General features: G+C 39.4%; 1 protein-coding gene across 1 annotated transcript in view; it reads right to left on the bottom strand.

The window, feature by feature from the left end:
* The window catches only part of crip3 (cysteine-rich protein 3), a 40717-nt gene extending 22993 nt beyond the window's left edge, over positions 1 to 17724 (bottom strand). The window contains exons 1-2 of the mRNA XM_036593965.1: positions 17596 to 17724; positions 9421 to 9515 (exon numbers count right to left, since the gene is read on the bottom strand). Of these exons, the coding sequence (XP_036449858.1) occupies positions 9421 to 9515; positions 17596 to 17638 (138 nt within the window). The 5' untranslated portion in view covers positions 17639 to 17724. The remainder of the gene's footprint in view (positions 1 to 9420; positions 9516 to 17595) is intronic.
* Between the last annotated feature and the right edge of the window lie 1757 nt (positions 17725 to 19481).

Genomic DNA, 19481 nt, shown 5'->3' with positions numbered 1-19481 from the left:
GCCCTCTCTGAAAGCTACATGCCCTTCTCTCTGCGATTTCAAAGTGGACTAACTGACCCTTCGCCTAAAATAAAACTGAGATAAAGACAAATGTGCCTTTGTGAGAGAGAGAGAAAGAGAGAGAGAGAATGGACAGCCATGGTACTGGATGGTAGAACGGCCTGTCTGTCAGCACACCTTATTCAGAATTTGAATGCCCAACAATTCATGAATGGGAAAAACTGTTTCTGTCAACTGAATTCAATTGAAAAAATATATATTAGTACATGCAGACTTTTATTTTGGATAATATCAGTTCTGTCATAGTAATCTACATTCACGTCGTGTAAACACGAAGACTTCATGAATGATGACTGAAGCATTTAGAAATTTGTTACAAAGTGTGTTACTAAAGAATGTTGGTGTAAGACATGTACACAACATGGTGTATGATGTATGCAAAAGTTTGGGCGCCCTGGTCAAATGACATGTTTTGTTGATTTTTTTTACATGAAAACAAGTTACACGTCCTCCACAGAGAACACACTTCTGCTAATTTTAATGCATAATTACTGTTTGTTTGCGGAATTTAACATATAGTGGAAAAATATCACATAAAATGTGGCCTGTGGAAAATTTTACGTTTTATTTTTTTCAAAATGTTAAACTCAACAAATAAACAGAAAGTGTATACTAACATTTGCAGAAAAAAATATAATATTTAAGACTGTTCTCTGTAGAGGATGTGTTAACTTATTTGGAAGCCCAAACCTTTGTACCGTTGTCGAAAGAAAACCTTGTATCTCCAAAATGGTAACTTTACAGGTGAAGGAAAAAACCTACTTTACTTTTAATGTAAGTCAATGGAACCAGACATTTTCCAAGCCATTTTGGGTCGTTTCTTTTAGTCCATTCATCATGAAATTTACACACAATATAAAGGGCAACAGGTATTGACAAATTATGTCAAAAACTGAAAAACGTCAAAAAATGGAGATATAAGGCGGCATAAGGTATTTCGCTGCTGTCGGAACAAAACCTCTCCATTTCTTCTTCTACATTTGCCATTTTTTAGTTTTTGACATAATTTCAAAATGCCTGTTGCTCTTTACATTGTGTGAAAATTTCATGATGAATGGACCAAAAGAAATGGCCCAGAATTACTTGGAAAAAAGTCTGGTTCCATTGACTTACAATAAAAGTAAAGTATGTTTTTTCCTTCTCCTGTAAAGTTACCATTTTGGAGATACGAGGCTTTGTTCCTACAACAGCGATATGTATGTACATAAGCCTCTACTGCATATTTGGGCTTGAAATACGAGTATCAGAAGAGGAAAAAGGGATTGGTGCATCCCAAGTTGTATAAAGTGCTGTGTACAGTACTGTGGAAAAGTCTTAGGCTAAACAATAGAATAAACAGAAATAACTATGAATACAGTAAACGAACAAGAATATCTTATAATTATTATTACGATATGTTGTGAGCTCATCTCTTCCCATTCTGCCAGTCCCAGAGGCCTTGAGCTCCCCTCTCAATACCCATTACCTGCTTTTGGAGGAAACTCTCTTATTGTCCTTTCCCTCACACAGCTATTTAACCCTCCCTGTAGCTAAAAATACAGAAGACATTTCAAATGATTGAGTCTACAATGCCAACCAGAACTAAAGGGCACTAAGGCAACGGGAGGGGGGAGCTGACGCATTTACCAGCAAACTCCACCCTGCACACCAAAAACAACCTATCCATTTATATCCATTCATATCCATTTATATCCATTTATATCCATTCATATCCATTTATATCCATCAGAGTAACAACAGAAAAAGATACGAGGGCTGATGAGAAAATAGAGCAAAATTCATTCAAATAAACTGCTGACGATGGGGTCTCCACCCAACTAAATGATGCTCATTTCCACAAAATGAAAAGGAATATTTACCAACAAGAACATTTTCTAGTAATTTAATGACATTAACTGCATAAACTAGACTATAATTTATTCAGTAACTACAATATGCAATAACAACTATGAACTATTCTGTAGCTACTATGAATTATTTAGTAACTCCCAAAATTAACAACTAACAATTATGAATGATTCAGCAACTACTATGAATTATTCAGGAACTACTATGAAATATTCAGTTAGAACTACAAAGGATTCAGTAACTACTATAAATTATTCAGCAACTACTATTGAATTCGTCAGTATCTACTAGGAATTGTTCAATAACTGCTATGAATTATTTAGTAACTACTATGAATTGTTCAATAACGGCTATGAATTATTCTGTAACTACAATAAGCATTTAGTAACTAATATAAATTATTCAGTAAATACTATGAAAGATTCAGCAACTACTATGAATTATTTAGTAAATATTACAAACTGTTCACTAACAACTGTGAATTATTCAGTAACTACTATAAATTGTTGAGTAACACCTATGAATTATTTGGTAACTGCTGAATTATTCAGTAACTACTATGAAACTAATATGTAAGTTATGCAGACATACATTAAGTAATTAAATAATTAAGCGTGTGATCAAGATTGAACGTAAGTGTGTGTGTGTGTGTGTGTGTGTGCGCATGTGTGTGTGTGTGTGCGCATGTGTGTGTGTGTGTGTGTGTGTGCGCGCATGTGTGTGTGTGTGTGTGTGCGCATGTGTGTGTGTGTGTGTGTGTGTGTAAGGATTGTGTTACTGGTCCCTGGCAGTGGATGAGGGCTGTCTTTGTCTTCTCTTTTGTAAGGAGCTACAGTAGCGTATTTCCGCGACACAGATTCTCTGATCTGATGTGTGTGTGTGTGTGTGTGTGTGTGTGTGTGTGTGTGTGTGTGTGCGCGTGTGTGTTGTCTTTAAACGTAGCAGCTGTAATAAACAGTACTTTAGCCTTAAGATGATTGATTGTGTTATGTACCCTGGAATTTCATTGAGGTTAAGAATATTATGATTTACATTTCCTGTTGAAAGATACAGAGTCCAGCACTCAAAGAATCTTTTTTCTCCTCCAAGCCTTCTCTCTCTCTCTCTCTCTCTCTCCCCCTCTCTCTCTCTAAACCCCCTCTCCCTCTCTCTCCCCCTCTCTCTTTCCGTCTCCTTTTCTCTCCTTCTACACATTCTTATTCCAAAACCCATTAAAAATGCCACTCTTATAATGATCAAATGACGTTTCATGTTCACCCCTTGGCTTTTAAGTTTTGCCATCTGAAACATATGGGTGGTTCAAAGATCTCATCTTCTTTCTTTCTTTCTTACTATCTTCTGGGAGAGGTCCCAAAGAGTGTGGGACGGACTGGTAGCTTATGTAATCTAGTCATGAAAATAAGCAGTCATTTTTCCATAAAACAAACAATTTAAAGCCATTATGGCAGACCCCACTAACACACACCATCCTGTTTGCTTGTACGTTTACAGGCAAGGAGAAACAGTGGTAAGATCATATTTTATTAAGACAGTTATTACACAACTATGTACTCTGCTTTTATAGAGCCTCAGCAACTGCAGTACTGCAATAAGAAAAGCTCTTAGCTGTAAAAAGGGCATCTTTAACTCTAAAGCTGCAATATACACATTAACCATGCCAACTAAGTGGAGGCAACGGGTCGTTTGCCTCCCCAAAACTAAAGGTGAACTAAACTAAATCCGAGCTTAAAGCTCAGGAAAAGCCATGGTAGGCAAACGGCATAGAACAGTCTGGAAACACATTTAACCATAGGGACTTTAAGCTGCAGGGTCACTAAGGCAACCAGAAACACTATGCTGTTTTCCGCATGCGCGTTTCACTCATGAGGTTTTTCCCCAGTCATGCACGGTTGCCAGATTTGCGAGGTTTCCAATAGTTCCGGATAGTTTTAAGGCGCGGTGTTGGTTGGAAATTCTATAATAGCGAGATGCATTTTTTTTGGACTACTTTTTAAATGTACTGCAGAAAGTTTTGAAAATTTGCAAATCGTCTTATGAAAGTGTACTGATCCTGGTAACCCAAGGCATCCTGATCGTCTAAACCTGAAGGAAGACTCCCAGTTATGGGACACCACAAAGAGAGATCTCTGTAAGTCGACCCTGCAACTATTAAACAAAAGACTGATTTTACAAGAACAATAACAGCATTCATGAGTGATACGTCGCATCTGCTGCTGACAACACCCCTCCTCACCAGCAGAGGTCACTATTGCCTGAATACTAGTTCAGATCACGCACTTGAGTTTAATCAGAAGCCACTTTGTTTAGAATTTATACCCTCTGTTTCCAGCTACATCTTGAAGTCTTGTTTGTTTATCCTCCTTGTAATTCTGAGCCATGTTCTCTTGTAGCCTAGTTTTTTTGGACTCTGTATATGGCGTCTTGACTAGTATTTTTGCCGACTGTCTACTTCAATGGTGCAGCAGTTACATTCGGGCGCCTCAAGCACCATTTAAGGTGGAACGGGAAAATTCGAACAAGAAGCCGGCGAACGAGGAGCTGACTTCAGCCTCGTAAAAGTATAACATTGAGAGACATTTTACGAGAAACTGTTCTACTTTTGCGGAAAAGTTTCCTGCTGGAGATGCGAGAAATGCGGCTACAGCTGAGCTAAAACTTAAAGCAGAGCTAAGTAAGTCTGTGTTTTTGTTTGTGTTATATTTTTAGCCTACACTAGGACATCAGCACGTACTGAGACATGTACAGCCAAGATGGTACAATGGACTCAAAATGTTGTGGTTCGATTTTTGTTGAAAAGACAAAACCACTCTTATTAACCTCCTGGTTGCCGACCCCTGCACGAGCTTTTAATGTAGTGTGCCGCCACAGACTGACTGAGTGCTGCACTTCCGCACTTCCAAGTTCTGCCTTCTGTGTTCCCTCAACATTACATTATCAATTATAATTTAGAAAATCAATTTTTGACATTTGTGAATCGATTCAGCATCGTCCACGTCCGCCTTACGATGCATCTAAGAATCGATTTTTGCCCCCACCCCTACAGTCTGCTATTGTTCCATTTTGGACCTGGATTACCCACCTCGATCAATCAGATAGAAATTGCAGTCCGAATGGCCTCAATCAGACTAGTCTATTCTGACTGAGGAGTATACATGGACGCATTCTATTCCGATCGAGCTATTAGTCGGATTATTAACAGCTTATTAGGCGGCATGTAAACGTGGCTAGTTAGAGACTGATCTACTATCTTACCAAAACAATTAACTTTTGTTGGATTCCCCGAAAAACACCCACAGAAACACTCACCTGGAACTGTAATTGGTGAAGGTGCTCAGAGCTCACAGTAAAATACACTGAGATTGGTTAGGGGACTCATTTGCATATTGTAGCATTCAGTGAAGTCTGGATTTCAGAAGCCAATATCATATTAATAATCAAACAAACTATACACTGTGCAGCGCTAAGTAGTCTGCAAGAGGGGAAGCAAAGCACAGAGTCCCAGAAAGGAGTTCAGATGAATCAAAGCGTTGAAGACCCATCAAGCAGGACCATCCCACATAGCGTGACAGAGGAAAAAGTGAGAGGGAAAAACCAAAGGAGAAAGAGACGGGGCTCTCTCCGCACAGAGGGAAAAGCCTGCTTTTGTTCACGGCCGACCTGGAATCCAGCTCCGAAGCCTTTAACTCCCACTGATCTACTTCTGTAGCTCTGGACTGGACTCCATGAATTATTGTTCTATATAGGTCACCGGGTGTGACACAAAGGGCACAGGGATTCCCTTTATTTCATATCAAATCAGTCTTCAACTGACTAACTCAAGTTAACTCCAATTGTTTCCAGTAGCACTATACCGCAGAAAGCAGCCCTGTTCTCCATGAAATGATGCGATGTACAGGTCAGCGAGTGTGACACATAGAGGACAAGGCTAAAAAGTAACGGAGGTCCGGTCATAATAGAAATCTATTACTGTGCAAAAGTCAAAAACCACCCTTTTATTTGTTTAATTCCTAGTTAAATCTCATCCGAAATATCTCCTGAAAATTGAATGACTGTACATAATGGCCATTTTGACTGGAAAATGAATGCTGACCAGTGCTGTATATTAGCCTTGTAGCTCCGGTAAAAACTAAAGAAGCAAATTTCAGGTGACAAACATGTTGATCTATTACATTTGGGATCAGGGGAGAATTGTGTAAATTTGATTTTTTATTCCTAATTTGATTGATTACTCCTTTAATTCAGCACTAGGGATTTTGTCATGTGCTTATATTATACTGCATTCACAAAGCACAATGGTTTATAACAATAAAAGTAATAATAATCTTAATGTATTAAAATGCCTATAAAAAGTTTCAATATAGACTATATTTGTTTAATCAACAATTGTAATCTACTTCAATTTAATTTTATTTAGCCTACAAATGCTGTTGTCGGAAGAAAACCTTGTATCTCCAAAATGGTAACTTTACCAGAGAAGGAAAAAACATACTTTATTTTTAATGTAAGTCAATGGAACCAGACTTTTTTCCCCCCAAGTCATTTAGGGTCATTTCTTTTGGTCCATTCATCATGAGATTTACAAACAATGTAAAGGACAACATGCATTTTCAAATTATGTCCAAACCTGAAAAATGACAAAAATGGAGATACAAGGTTTTCTTCCGACACAGCAGCGAAATGTTTATGTTTTACAACAGTCATTTTCACAAAGCAGCTTTGCAAAAATCCAAGTCTAGCCCCTTTTTTGAGCGAGCTGAAGGCGACAGCAGCAGGAAAAACTCCCTAAGAGCATGAGGAAGAAACAATGAGAGGAACTAAGACTCTAAAGGGGAGCCCATCCTCCTGTGCACCGCACCGGATAGTGGAGGTAAGGTACAAACAGTTTACAGCTTGCAAAGAAAAGGATGTTAACCCCTTAAACCCCAAGGGCATGTAAGCAGGTCCACACTTCAGTTCCTCACTCATAAAGTACAGATTTTCATAGTACAGTTTCATAGTAGATACATATTAATTCATAGTGGTTAATGAATAATAAGTATAAAGAACTCAATAATAGCTCAGTTATGCTTGCTAGTTTAGTTTTTGCTTGGATGTTAGCTTCTCTGACTTGAGCACAGAGAGACAGCAGTGGAACACAGTTGTGTTCAAGCCATGTAGGCGGGAGGAGCCCATCAGCCTTGTGATTGGTGAGGGGGCTGCTTACGTAAACGCTAGCCAAAACTGAACCCCAGTCTACAGGCTGGAAGGCAGAGGTGTTACCCACTAAACTAGACCAATCATAATAATAATAACTAGCTAATGGCACTCACCCTGTTTAATATGATCCTCTAAACCACGTAAGTCAGACTCCAGCACCCAGGGGCCACAGCACTGCAGACGTCAGCTCTCTGCCTCACTGAACACACTTGATTCAACTAACTAGCTAATTGGCAAGGCCTTCATGAGCTGACTAGACCCTTTTCACGCTTCTGTATTCAATGCTGTGGAAGTCATCATAGCAGAGAAAACATTACAGCAGCAGCACTGTTTACAAATGTGGACAAAGGCCTTCTTTATATGTATTATAGTCTCTGATGTAGAAAACATTTATTTTTACATCTTTATTAAAGTTTCTATTTAATTCTTCAACAAAAGACATCATTTGTTTGGTGGAACAGTTTTCATTTACAGAGAGCGGGGCGCTTGACGAGGTCTACCAAACTTTCCTTTCAGAATCACCTGAATGATTGCAACGGTAAGTTATTGATCTCATGATAACTTACCCAACAAGGTCAGCTAAAGTTAGCTGTCCAATGTTATGTTTACTACAATTCAGTCAATGTTGCGCAGTAAATTTAACAAACTGTTGTACCTCATTGTCTTTTGGCTGTATTTTGTGCGAGTTTACATTTTCCCTGTCTAATGTTAATCTTGTTTTCTAAAGTGTTGTCCAGTGTTGTAAATGGCCAGGTAGTAGTTAGTGTTCTGGTGTAAGCTAACTAACACGACCACGGTTAATGACTTCAGTGTTTGAGCAGTAAGATCACTAATCGTCACTGTCGGGCAAAAACCTTGTATCTCCAACATTTTAGTTTACAGGATTGAACAAAAAATGTAATCGTAGTTGATGTAAAGGGCAGCTGGTATTTTCAAATTAAGTCAAAAAATAACACCAAAAATGGAAATACAACAAATTATGTCATGTGTGAAACCATCAGGTAAATCAGGTAAAAATACCGTATTAAGGACGTAAAAATCTGCGAGTTCTCTACATAATGTTTGTTACAGTTTAAGTACACTGACGCAATATGGCTGCTGGACCCTGCTACAGGGGACTGGTTTCTGAACTTGTCAATTTTTTTCACTGCTTATGAGTTTTCATGTCTAGAGATAATCTTTCAACCAAGATAAATCACAGTATGTTTTGCTTAATTCTAGGGATATATAAAAGTTTTCAAAACTTAACTGTGAATTTATACATATGGAGGTTTAACCTGCTCATTGAGTCAACTCTGCTGCTGCTTCACATCAGCTTTGTTAGTTTTGTGTGTATGTTTTGATGTTTTTCAGCTGGCTGAGGACTTTGCCATCGCATTCACCAAGAGAGCCACAGAGAGTGACTTTGCCCTGTGGTTCAATGGCTTTTTGGGCTGGCCGCTTGAGCAATACCGTAACTGTTTGGCTGTTTGGCTGATGCTTGTACTGGCGCTTCATCATGGTTGCATGGCTGCCTGAGCCGAATGCCTGATTAATGCTATATTGCAGTTATTAAGCTGGCTTGACCATTTGTGCTCGGCTGCATGAGCAACACTATACCACAGCTATGGAGCTGCTTGAGTCGGCTACTTGAGCAAAGCTATCCTTCTCATGACTAAGAACTTTTTCCTGGGAGCCTGTGTGATGCTACTGTAGTTGCAAGGCTCCCCGTGCAGAGAGGGACGTTTCCCTGCAGCCAAGGATTCTTACCAGGCCAGCTACACTGCATGTGTGTGTTTGGTATAGGTTTGTGTATTTTGTCACTTCTGTAAACCATCCTTGGGTTTGAGAAAGGAACTCTACAAACTAAACTCATAATATTATTATTATTATTATTATCGTCATTATTATAACAGAGACATTATAAAGGAGGATTCTGTCTACATTCCCCTTCATAAACGCCACTGCTGCTGTAATGTCTTTGCAATATATGCAGAGGGTCCATGCAGAGTATTATACAAGGGAAATGGCTGATCTCTGTAGACCTGCTGGCCTGGAAGGACCTCAGTTTGACATGCCTGTCCTAACAGTGGTCAGTTCGTTTGTGCCTTTGGCTTGAGATGCAGGAAAAATGACAAAGTACTGGCCCAAGGCCAAGTTATATAGATATCTAATAAGATATGTGACTCATCAAACATCATGATGATAGGGCCTGCCTGACGTTCGATTCCTCTTGTTGACTTCCGACCTTGGGGCAGTGGTGTCACTGTGCTGCCCCTCTGCCCCACTCACTATGCATTCCCCTTTACGGTTGGGTATCTGCCTTAAACGCCTTACCTCAGCATGGCCTCCAGGAGACAGAATCTTATTACAGCGTTCACATTTCAGACAGAATCGGTGCCAGTTCTTCCCCAGAGAGCTCACCTTCTCCGCTAAAACGGAAACAGGGAGGGAGAAATTAGAGAAAATGGGAGAGTGAGAGAGAAGAAAAAAGAAGCAGAGTGGGTGAAATTCGAAGAGGATGAAGAGAGATCGAGATGGAGAACATGAAGGAGAGAGAGAGAGAGAGTGAGACAGGAAGGGAGGGAGTGAGATGGAGGGGGAGAAAAGAAGAGAGTGAGAGAGAGAGAGAATGTGTGGCAAGGTATCACTTGATCGGTGCTGAATAAGTGTAGGCAGTGTTGAAATATACAGGAGTGAAGGGAAGTCTAGGTGAACACAACACTAGGCGAGCTGTAGTAGAAAACTCCTGCCCTGCATAAATTACCATAGTATCACTATACTATTACGTAACCCAGCTAACCACAACAAGCAGTCGAGCTCCTTTGAAAGTGGCTGCTGTCGTACCTCTAAAACACCAGATTAAAACAGAAAATGTACATTTCCAATGTATGTTTATTCCAGAAATCTTTCTCCCAGAAACCTCTTCCTGTGGCAGGAAATGGAATGTGGGTTGAGATATTTGTTCACATTCTTGACTCCTTCTTTTACATGTGATTTCTGGAGATATGCATATATGTGCTGTCTGAACTGTGCTAAACCACATCACTAAATCACCTCTGCTGTTAATACACACTGTGCAATATATCATAACTGCTACTGTAAAGACTCTCACTATGCACTTTACACTCTAATACTGCTGCAACTCCTAGTTGTGTCTAAACTCATTGTGCTTTTAGTTTACCTCATACCACTCAGCGCCTGCTATCATGTAAATACAACAAATCTGTCCCATATGCTGTGTAAATATGCAAATAGATATATTTTATTTCTACTCTTATACTTTAACTTATTATATTTATTTCTAATTCTATTTTTCTGCATAGTGTATGTATGTTTATGTGAAATTATATGTGTTGCTACTGAAACACTGCAATTTCCCTTCCGGATGAATGAAGTTACTTAGTTAGTTATGTAGGTAGTTAGTTTTTTCTTTCGTTCTTTCTTTCTTTCATTCATTCCTTCTTTCTCTCTTCCTTCCTTCCTTACTTTCTTTCTTTCTCTTTCTGTTTTTCTTTCTCTCTCTCTTCCTTTCTGTCTTTTCGTTTTTCTCTTTCTTTCTTTCCTTCTGTCTCTTTCTCTCTTCCTTCCTTTCTTTCTTTGTCTGTCTTTCTGTTTTTCTTTCCTTCTTTCTGTCTGTCTTTCTGTTTTTCTTTCCTTCTTTCTTTCTCTGTCTCTTTCTCTCTCTCTCACTCACTCTCTCTTTCTTTCTTTCTATCTATATTCTTTCAACCTATTAGAAGATGAGAGCTGTTACTTTCATTATAAATGTCATTATAGTATTAGACATTTAATTACACAGTCATGAAATGAATTAAATTAACATTCAGTTTACATTCTATATCAATGTATTCAAGTCAACACTTCAAACATTTTCCCCTGTTTGTTACGATGTCAAACAAAGGTCAAAACGTAAAGGACTTTTTTGCTATTTCTGCAAAAAAAATCATCAAATTCAAATCATAATCTAGGCCTGTGCGATAGGCCAATGTAATAAGATATTAGAGATGTTTGACTACTGATGATGAACAAGAACAGAGAACTAGAGAGGACTATTTTAATTTTAAGCTTGGTGTATAATATTAAGTAACATGTATTGTTTCATTGCCTTTAACATTAAAACAGTTGATTATTATGGGAGACATGAATAGGCTGTTATGCTATGATGGAGCAAACTCCTGCAGTTTCCACGGAGCACGACATAACATCTGAGGAGAATTCTAAGCATTACGAGATACAACTCAAGTTTGGTTCGGATGTGTTGCAGAATTGTGAAAATATAGTATGGTCTTCCACAGGCGTCTATGGCTGAATTCCAGTGTGCATCCACTATAACAACACTATAGCAAAAAACAGCCCTAAGTAAAGCATGTAGATCTGCATTTGGAACATGTGATTTCATTAATCATTTCAATTAAAAGACAGCGTAGAAAGTAGGGCCGTATGATATTGACATAAAACGAGATGTTCGATAAAGTTCTCAGATATCACGATATATTACAATTACAATTCAGAACCGTTGGCCAACTGTGTTTGTACACAGAGAAATTAGACCTCCACATTTAACCCATCCGTGCAGTGAAACACCACATACACACTAGTGAACACACACACAGTATGGGGGCAGTGAGCACACTTGCCCGGAGCGGTGGGCGGCCCTATCCATGGCACCCGGGGAGCAGTTGGGGGTTAGGTGCTTTGCTCAAGGGCACTTCAGTCACGTACTGTCAGTTCAGGGGATCGAACCGGCGACCTTCCAGTCACAGGGCTGGTTCCCTAACCTTCAGCTCACAACTGCCTATAACAATGAGAAGCGATAAATTATTCTGGCTGGCTGTAACACATTTTTTATGATGTGTAAACAGAAATGTAACTAATAATACTAATCTAACAAATCTTGCTTTGGGTGTTGGAGTTCTTCGCGTGGTGTTCTTAGCTGGTCCTGCAGGACTCTGGAGGGTGTAATGTAGCGAGCTTAAGTAGCCCAGCTGGCTAGCAGCAAAACAGGAGAGCCTGAGCTAGCCTGTGTGCTTCATGTATGCTGCTTTGAGTTGAATTTCCATTAAAGCTGAGTTATGGACATTTTACAGTCTCTGAATGTGTGTTTTGTAGCTGGCTGTTTGGGCGAATGGTTAAGTTACTCATCTCCCACGTGGGACAGCAGGTTCAGTCACAGAGCAGAGAAGCAGGCTTATAACATTTTTGTGCCTATAATGTAACGACATCTCTCTGGTGCTGTGTGTGTGAGGTAATTAGATCTGTTTTGTCATCGCTTTGTTTATCGCAGAAACTCATATCGCAATACCGATAAAAACATGATTTATCATGCAACCCTAATAGAAAGTAGATCTAAATCTCCTCTACTACTTACAAACAAATGTATCAGCAACTGATTGAAAATTTGGACTGACAACAAATCACACCATGCTTTTATCACCAATGATCACTATGACTTAATTACTAAAAGGTATGAAGGATGTCTTATACAACAACATTAGAATCCCTATCAACTTAAAATGCATCAGGCCGGTCTAACAATCTCTTATGCTCGTAGGTATATTTTGGTTTGTCCATCTGAATTTTCATGCCCAAATCGTAAAGCAAATTATTCAGTAACTGCATGGAATAAATGTAAATTTTTGGGTTTTTTTCGGTAAAAGTTCCCCTAAAATTAACAGAAAATGTGTTTTATGATCATAAACATAATGCTATATGCTTACAATTTACTGCTGAAAGCCAAAAATCTTAGATCCTCTTTGTATTTTTTTATAAAAATAATTTTTACAGTGCAGATCACTGAAGAAACACCATCTGAGATCCAGTTTATAGCTCAGATTTGTAAAAGAAAATGTGTCGACTTTCAGTAGAAAAAATTTTTGGAGTTCAGCTTCTTTTATTATAGAGTTATCAAGTTACACTGCTCATCTATTTGACTGGAAAGAAGACAGTTACAGCTCTCATGTGACTCCCACCTTTTGATGAAGCTTATGAAGTATGACAGTTATGAAGTAAAGAATATATGAGCATATAAGTGCATTTTGAAACCATCGGTGGTTCCAAGGAGTTAAAAAGGTTGCATATCTAGGTGGGATATTGCTGGAATCTAGCTGAGAGGCAGCCACTAGGAGCTCCACTAGCTGTGATTAATTTATGGGAAATTCCCTTCATTTAGACAGAAACAAACCCACTACAACTGGGAGCAAATATTCAAGAGACTGCCAACCAGCCCCTGAGCACATTGTGTTCATTAAAGTAATTATAGTTATTGTTTTGCGATGACAGTTCATAAGGCCTGTGCTGTAATTACACACACGCCAAGCAGAGAAAACCTGGCTCTGTTCAGTGCATTTGGTTTAAAACTGTAATTATAGATGTTCATATCACCAAACACTACTTGTAAGATCTTTAATTTATTAGTTTGTGTGTGCATGTGTGTATATCTGTCTCAGACTCTTTTATCCAGACAAAACCAACAATTAAACAAATGTGACATTAGTATAACGTGTCAGAACACTTCATCGTGTATTGTGGCCCCACTGTTCAGGTCTGATTGGGTGCTTCTGTCTTTGTAAACAGTATTTAGGCACTTGCATAAGATCTCCGTCTGAAGGCGTCCCTGGGAAACTACTGTGTGTCTAAGTGCGTGTTTAGCTTGCCAAAAACCAGCAATTAAACTGTGCATTACATCATAATGTGCCGTGCCGCTACTTGGCAGGAACTCATGCTTTCTCTCAGAGAGATTTGCAGAACAAAGCGTGAACACTTCTTTATTAGAGTGTAACGTGTGATTCATTCATGAACAGAAACCCTGAATGCAAGATTCACTCACACTTACTCCAGAACTAGACTACATATACACCGATCAGGCATAACAATATGGCCACCTCCTTGTTTCTACGCTCATTGTCCATTTTATCAGCTCCACTTACTATATAGGTGCACTTTGTAGTTCTAGTTACAGACTGTAGTCCATCTGTTTCTCTGCATACTTCGTTAGCCCCCTTTTACCCTGTTCTTCAGTGGTCAGGACCCCCATGGACCCTCACAGACCAAGTACTATTTGGGTGGTGGATCATTCTTAGCACTACAGCAACACTGACGTGGTGGTGGTGTGTTAAGGTGTGTTGTGTTGGTGCGAGTGGATCAGACACAGCAGTGTTGCTGGAGTTTTTAAACACTGTGTCCACTCACTGTCCACTCTATTAGATACTCTTACCTTGTCAGTCCACCTTGTAGATGTAAAGTCAGAGACGATAGCTCATCTGCTGCTGCACAGTATGTGTTGGTCATCCTCTAGTCCTTCATCAGTGGTCACAGGACGCTGCCAACAGGACGCTGTTGGCTGGAATATTTTGGTTGGTGGACTATTCTCAGTCCAGCAGTGACACTAAGGTGTTTAAAAACTCCAGCAGCACTGCTGTGTCTGATCCACTCAGACCAGCACAACACACACTAACACACCACAACCATGTCAGTGTCACTGCAGTGCTGAGAATGATCCACCACCCATGCTCTGTGAGGGTCCATGGGGGTCCTGACCACTGAAGAACAGGGTAAAAGGGGGCTAACAAAGTATGTAGAGAAACAGACGGACTACAGTCTGTAACTGTAGAACTACAACGTGCACCTATATAGTAAGTGGAGCTGATAAAATGGACAGTGAGCGTAGAAACAAGGAGGTGGTCATAATGTTATGCCTGATTGGTGTATATATATATATATATATATATATATATATATATATATATATATATATATATATATATATATATATATATATATATATATATATATAGCATTAAGACTGAATTTGCTTACTCTTTAATAGCTGAGCACTGACCGGTTGTGAAGCCATTATTTCACAACAAATGGCTGAAAAGTGCACATCCACAAGTTACTTTGGCCTCTGATGAGTCCAGGCAAATGTCAATAGTGCAAATGTTTAAAGCAAACAAAAAACTCTCTTCATACTCAGATCGGCTACTGACCTTGGACCCTGTCTACCCCTTATCAAGCTATGGGCCCAGCGGCAGGACTGATGTTACATTACACTTCTGTAGCCTAAAAAAAGCTCCATTAGTTTGCATTGAAGTCCCTGTAGTTAATGAATAGTAAGTCTTAGCATGTAAAAAGCCTGGAATGTTAAGGGGTTAAAAATAGGGGCACTTTAAGTCTTTAGAGCCATTTATAAAGCCATTTATAACAGAACTATCTCTTCAGTTCTGAACTGTTTCCTAGGGTTCTTTGTGACTTCATTTCAAAATAGCGATAACTTTAAAAAGTGATGAAAGTAATTCTGGAAGCTGTCCAACTGACTTAGAAAGTAGTGTAGTTTAGCACCTTATCCAACATAAACATATAGATCAGGGACGGTTCTGGTGTCCTTGCACTGTGTTTTGTCACTGTATTGCTGAATACATCATGTGAAAAACAGAACACGTATGAATGCTCAACACATAAAAGAAGTAACAGGGATGACTAAAACTCCTTAGTCAGAAAAGAGTGTAAACTTAAACTGAAAAAAAAAAAATTAGTGGGGAATAATAAGTGTTATTGGCACTGTCCTTCTTCTAGACTTAGCTAGTAACCCACAACAGGCCTATGAATAAAATCATAGTATAAATCATAAGAGAGCCTCTAGAAATGGAATAAAAAGTGACATAACACCTCAGACGGACAGCGCAGCCCACAGCAACGTTTGTGTAGCCTAAACATTAACCATTTTCACGTTGTACTTGGCCGTGAGCGGCATTAAAACCATCACCGTTTGACCACCGCAGTGAACAGCCCGCATTCCTGAGGTGTCCTTCACACATTCCTGTCTATGCAGGGTATTTAAAATTACTTCTGGATTGTGGCTAAATTCTCCTGTGCTGCACTTAACCCAACACTAAGTTTAATCTCTCTCAGGAACCAAAACACACATTTTATGCTCAGTATTTTTTTATCTCAGCCAAATGTCCCCACAATGTCATCATTTTTTATGTTTTCCACAGTTCTGGGGACGTCTGGTCCCCACAAAGAGCTAAATACACCCCACATAGACACTCACACACACATTCCAAACTGGGATTTCACTCAAGCCAGACAGAGCTAGAAATGAGGCTTAAAGGGGAATTCCACCAATTTTTTCACAATTTCGGAATCATTCAGTCTTTGAGATGTAAACAGAGTCATTCGGATTGGTTTGATGAGAAATGGTTAATTGTAGGGAAACTTACAGACTCAGATTTCTTTATAGTGGTGGTGATAAGAACCAGGGGTCGCCATGTCTACATCATAAATATAGCCACTTTATTTACCATCCAAAACAAGCAGTGAGCCTGCACACGGCTTTCGGGTTTTCATACCTAATGATGATGATTGTAAAATAGTCAGAAATCTGAATCTGAAATAATCTAAAAACATGAAATAAGGTTTATTTGGGGACTCTTTTGCCTTAGAACACCCTCAGTGTATCCCTCCACTATGAATACATTAAAGTGAAGTGATTAAAAAACATTTTATGCCATAATTTTACCATAAAACAATGTCTCAGACATCAGGCTGAGAATCCATAACCATTTCACGTCACAAGTTTCTGTGAGGCAGCTTTTAGAGGCGCTAAACTCTTCAGACGTCTGGTTCCCATCACCACCACTGTGAAAAACTCTGTCAATTCTGACTCAACAAGTTTCTCTAAAATGGAGCATTTCACATCAAAGCACTCTGAAAGACTTAACACTGAATTATGTAGGATTTTTTGGAAAAATCGGGGTAGTTTTCCTTTAAGTTTGCTTCTTGTTCGCCACGTTCAAGTTTGAATTTTCCGTTCTACCTTAAATGGTGCAGCCGTTACACTGGGCGCCTAGACTTGAACTCAGCTGAGACGCCAGAACGTAACTGCTGCACCATTTAAGGTGGAACGGAAAATTGGAACGAGAACGTGTCGAATAAGAAGCCAACTGAAAAAACAGCCCCAGCTTAATGAGAACAAACGACAATAAACCGAAAACCGGAGACTTAAAGCCGTTAAGTTAGCATCTTCCCTCAGACTCGCACTAAAACTGTGTGTCCGGCTGAACCTGAAACCGGTATTAGCAAGACTTTAGTCGTTTACACCAAGGCTCTGAGGGGTTCTTACAACCTTGGGCTTTCCCTAACACCACCACCTCGTCCTCTTTTCACTTTTATTCATCCATATTTAATATTTATGAGCTCGACTGGTACCAGAGACTCACCGACAAACCTGGGACCGTTAAGAGTTACGGGTCAGTTAGGCTAACTTGGCTAGCTAGGTTAACTAATTCATAAACAACAGAGCAGCCCAGAGCTTATAATGAAGTGACTTAAAAACGAATAAATAAGCGTTTTAAGTCCAATTCGTGGCTTTTGTGCACCTCGGCAGTTTTCACGTTACTCAAATAACTGCTGTTAGCTGTCAGCTTCATATGCTCTAAGCCGCTGACTGAAACTGCAAACACATTCAGTCACATTTAAACGTGTAAATACGCCGTTGTGAAAGTCTCTTACCGAAAAACACCGGCTTTTCGCATCTTGGGCACTTGGAGGTCATTCTTAAGGATGGAGTAGCCGTTGACTGCCACGCAGACTCAGGCTCGTTCACTTCTGCGGTCACTGAGATTATTCAACTTTAAAAAGCCGCCTAGGACCCGCCCCCGCTCACTCCACACGCTCTGATTGGTTGAGGAGGCGTCAATCAAAGTGGTTCAGTAGCCTTAGACCATTCATGATCTTAGCCGCATACATAGACAGAGCAGCCATAACACCAACTCCATTTTATCAGCTCCACTTACTATATAGGTGCACTTTGTAGTTCTACAGTTACAGACTGTAGTCCATCTGTTTCTCTGCATACTTTGTTAGCCCCCTTTTATCCTCAGGACCCCCACAGGATAGCATCCTGTGGGCAGCGTCCTGTGAGGATGACCAACACAAACTGTGCAGCAACAGATGATCTACTGTCTCTGACTTTACATCTACAAGGTGGACCAACAAGGTAGGAGTGTCACAGTGTTTAAAAACTCCAGCAGCACTGCTGTGTCTGATCCACTCGTACCGGCGCAACACACACCAACACTAACCAGCACGTCAGAGCCACTGCAGTGCTAAGAATGATCTACCACCCAAATAATACCTGCTCTGTGGGGGTCCTGTGGGGGTCCTGACCACTGAACAGCAGGGTGAAAGGGGGACAACAAAAAATACAGAGATCTGGGATAAGACAACTTACAGCCATGGGTCTGAAAGGACCACCCCATCTAACCAACATCAAAGACTGAACTTTGGAGGTGTGGAAAAATATCCCTGCAGATTTCTTTGAAAACCTGAAAGCACGTCTTCTGAAAAGAATGGAAACTGGTCCATTCGACTGGAAATTAAATTAATTAAGGGCGTTCTCTTACTTTTGCACAAGTACTGAATGTAAAGTGTACATATGTAGTTTATGTACAGTATATTGATCTGGACACCAGAACATAAACAGTTGGTTTATTCACAGCTTAAAGTATTTTGTGAACAGTAAGTCAAATTTTAAGTGTAATTATCTATTTGTAGTTATTTCCTGGCATAAAGCAACTATGAACAGCTGTTTGACCACTGAGATTTGGTCACCACTTTTCACAATTTTATGATATTCTGTAGGCTTCTGCTGTAGGTTTGAGGCCTACAGAATATCATGTATAACTATTTTATATATGTATTTGCAACAACATCAGCTTTATATTATTGAAAACAATGATTTCAAACTGAATCTGTGAGTCACAGTCAGCTCAATGTAGGCTAAACAGACTAGACTAAAGGCTAAATGTTCTATTAGCAGGTTTAAATAAAGACATACAAAGAAACGTCAGTTACACTGAAATAATAACGATGACGTTTGATAGAAATGTTGAACAAATTCTACAAATTGGTACTTTTGTCACAGTGCTGCCCTCTGGAGTTCAAAAAGCGTCATTGTTTGTAGATTTCAAAACAATATATCAGAAGCCATCCCCCAGTTTCTTATGAGCTATACCGATACGTAAGTGTTATTGTTTTTGATATGAATTAAAACTATTGCCATACAAATTTTTATTTATTAGTCATTATATTTTATCGTTATAGCTGGACGATTTTCTGAGACGTGGCAATTCAGCTCCATAAGGCACAAGAACACTCTGGGTGGTTAAAATATTCCCTGTTTTATCACCTAAAGAAGCCCATTTTCTCTAGAACAGTTTAGTTCACAGCTGACGTCCTAAAAGCAGACTGCATTCTGTACAACTGACAGTATCCAAAACCAGTCTAGGTTGGCACAGCTCTGCAGGATTTAGTGTTTTATCTGCTCTAATACCACAATTCAGCTAATGATCAACCACTTTATGACCTGAACCAAGTGGGTTTGAGCAGATTTGGAC

This window comes from Colossoma macropomum, unplaced genomic scaffold (genome assembly GCF_904425465.1).
Source record: "Colossoma macropomum unplaced genomic scaffold, Colossoma_macropomum, whole genome shotgun sequence".
Taxonomy (NCBI): domain Eukaryota; kingdom Metazoa; phylum Chordata; class Actinopteri; order Characiformes; family Serrasalmidae; genus Colossoma; species Colossoma macropomum.
This window is presented reverse-complemented; position numbering and strand designations above follow the sequence as displayed.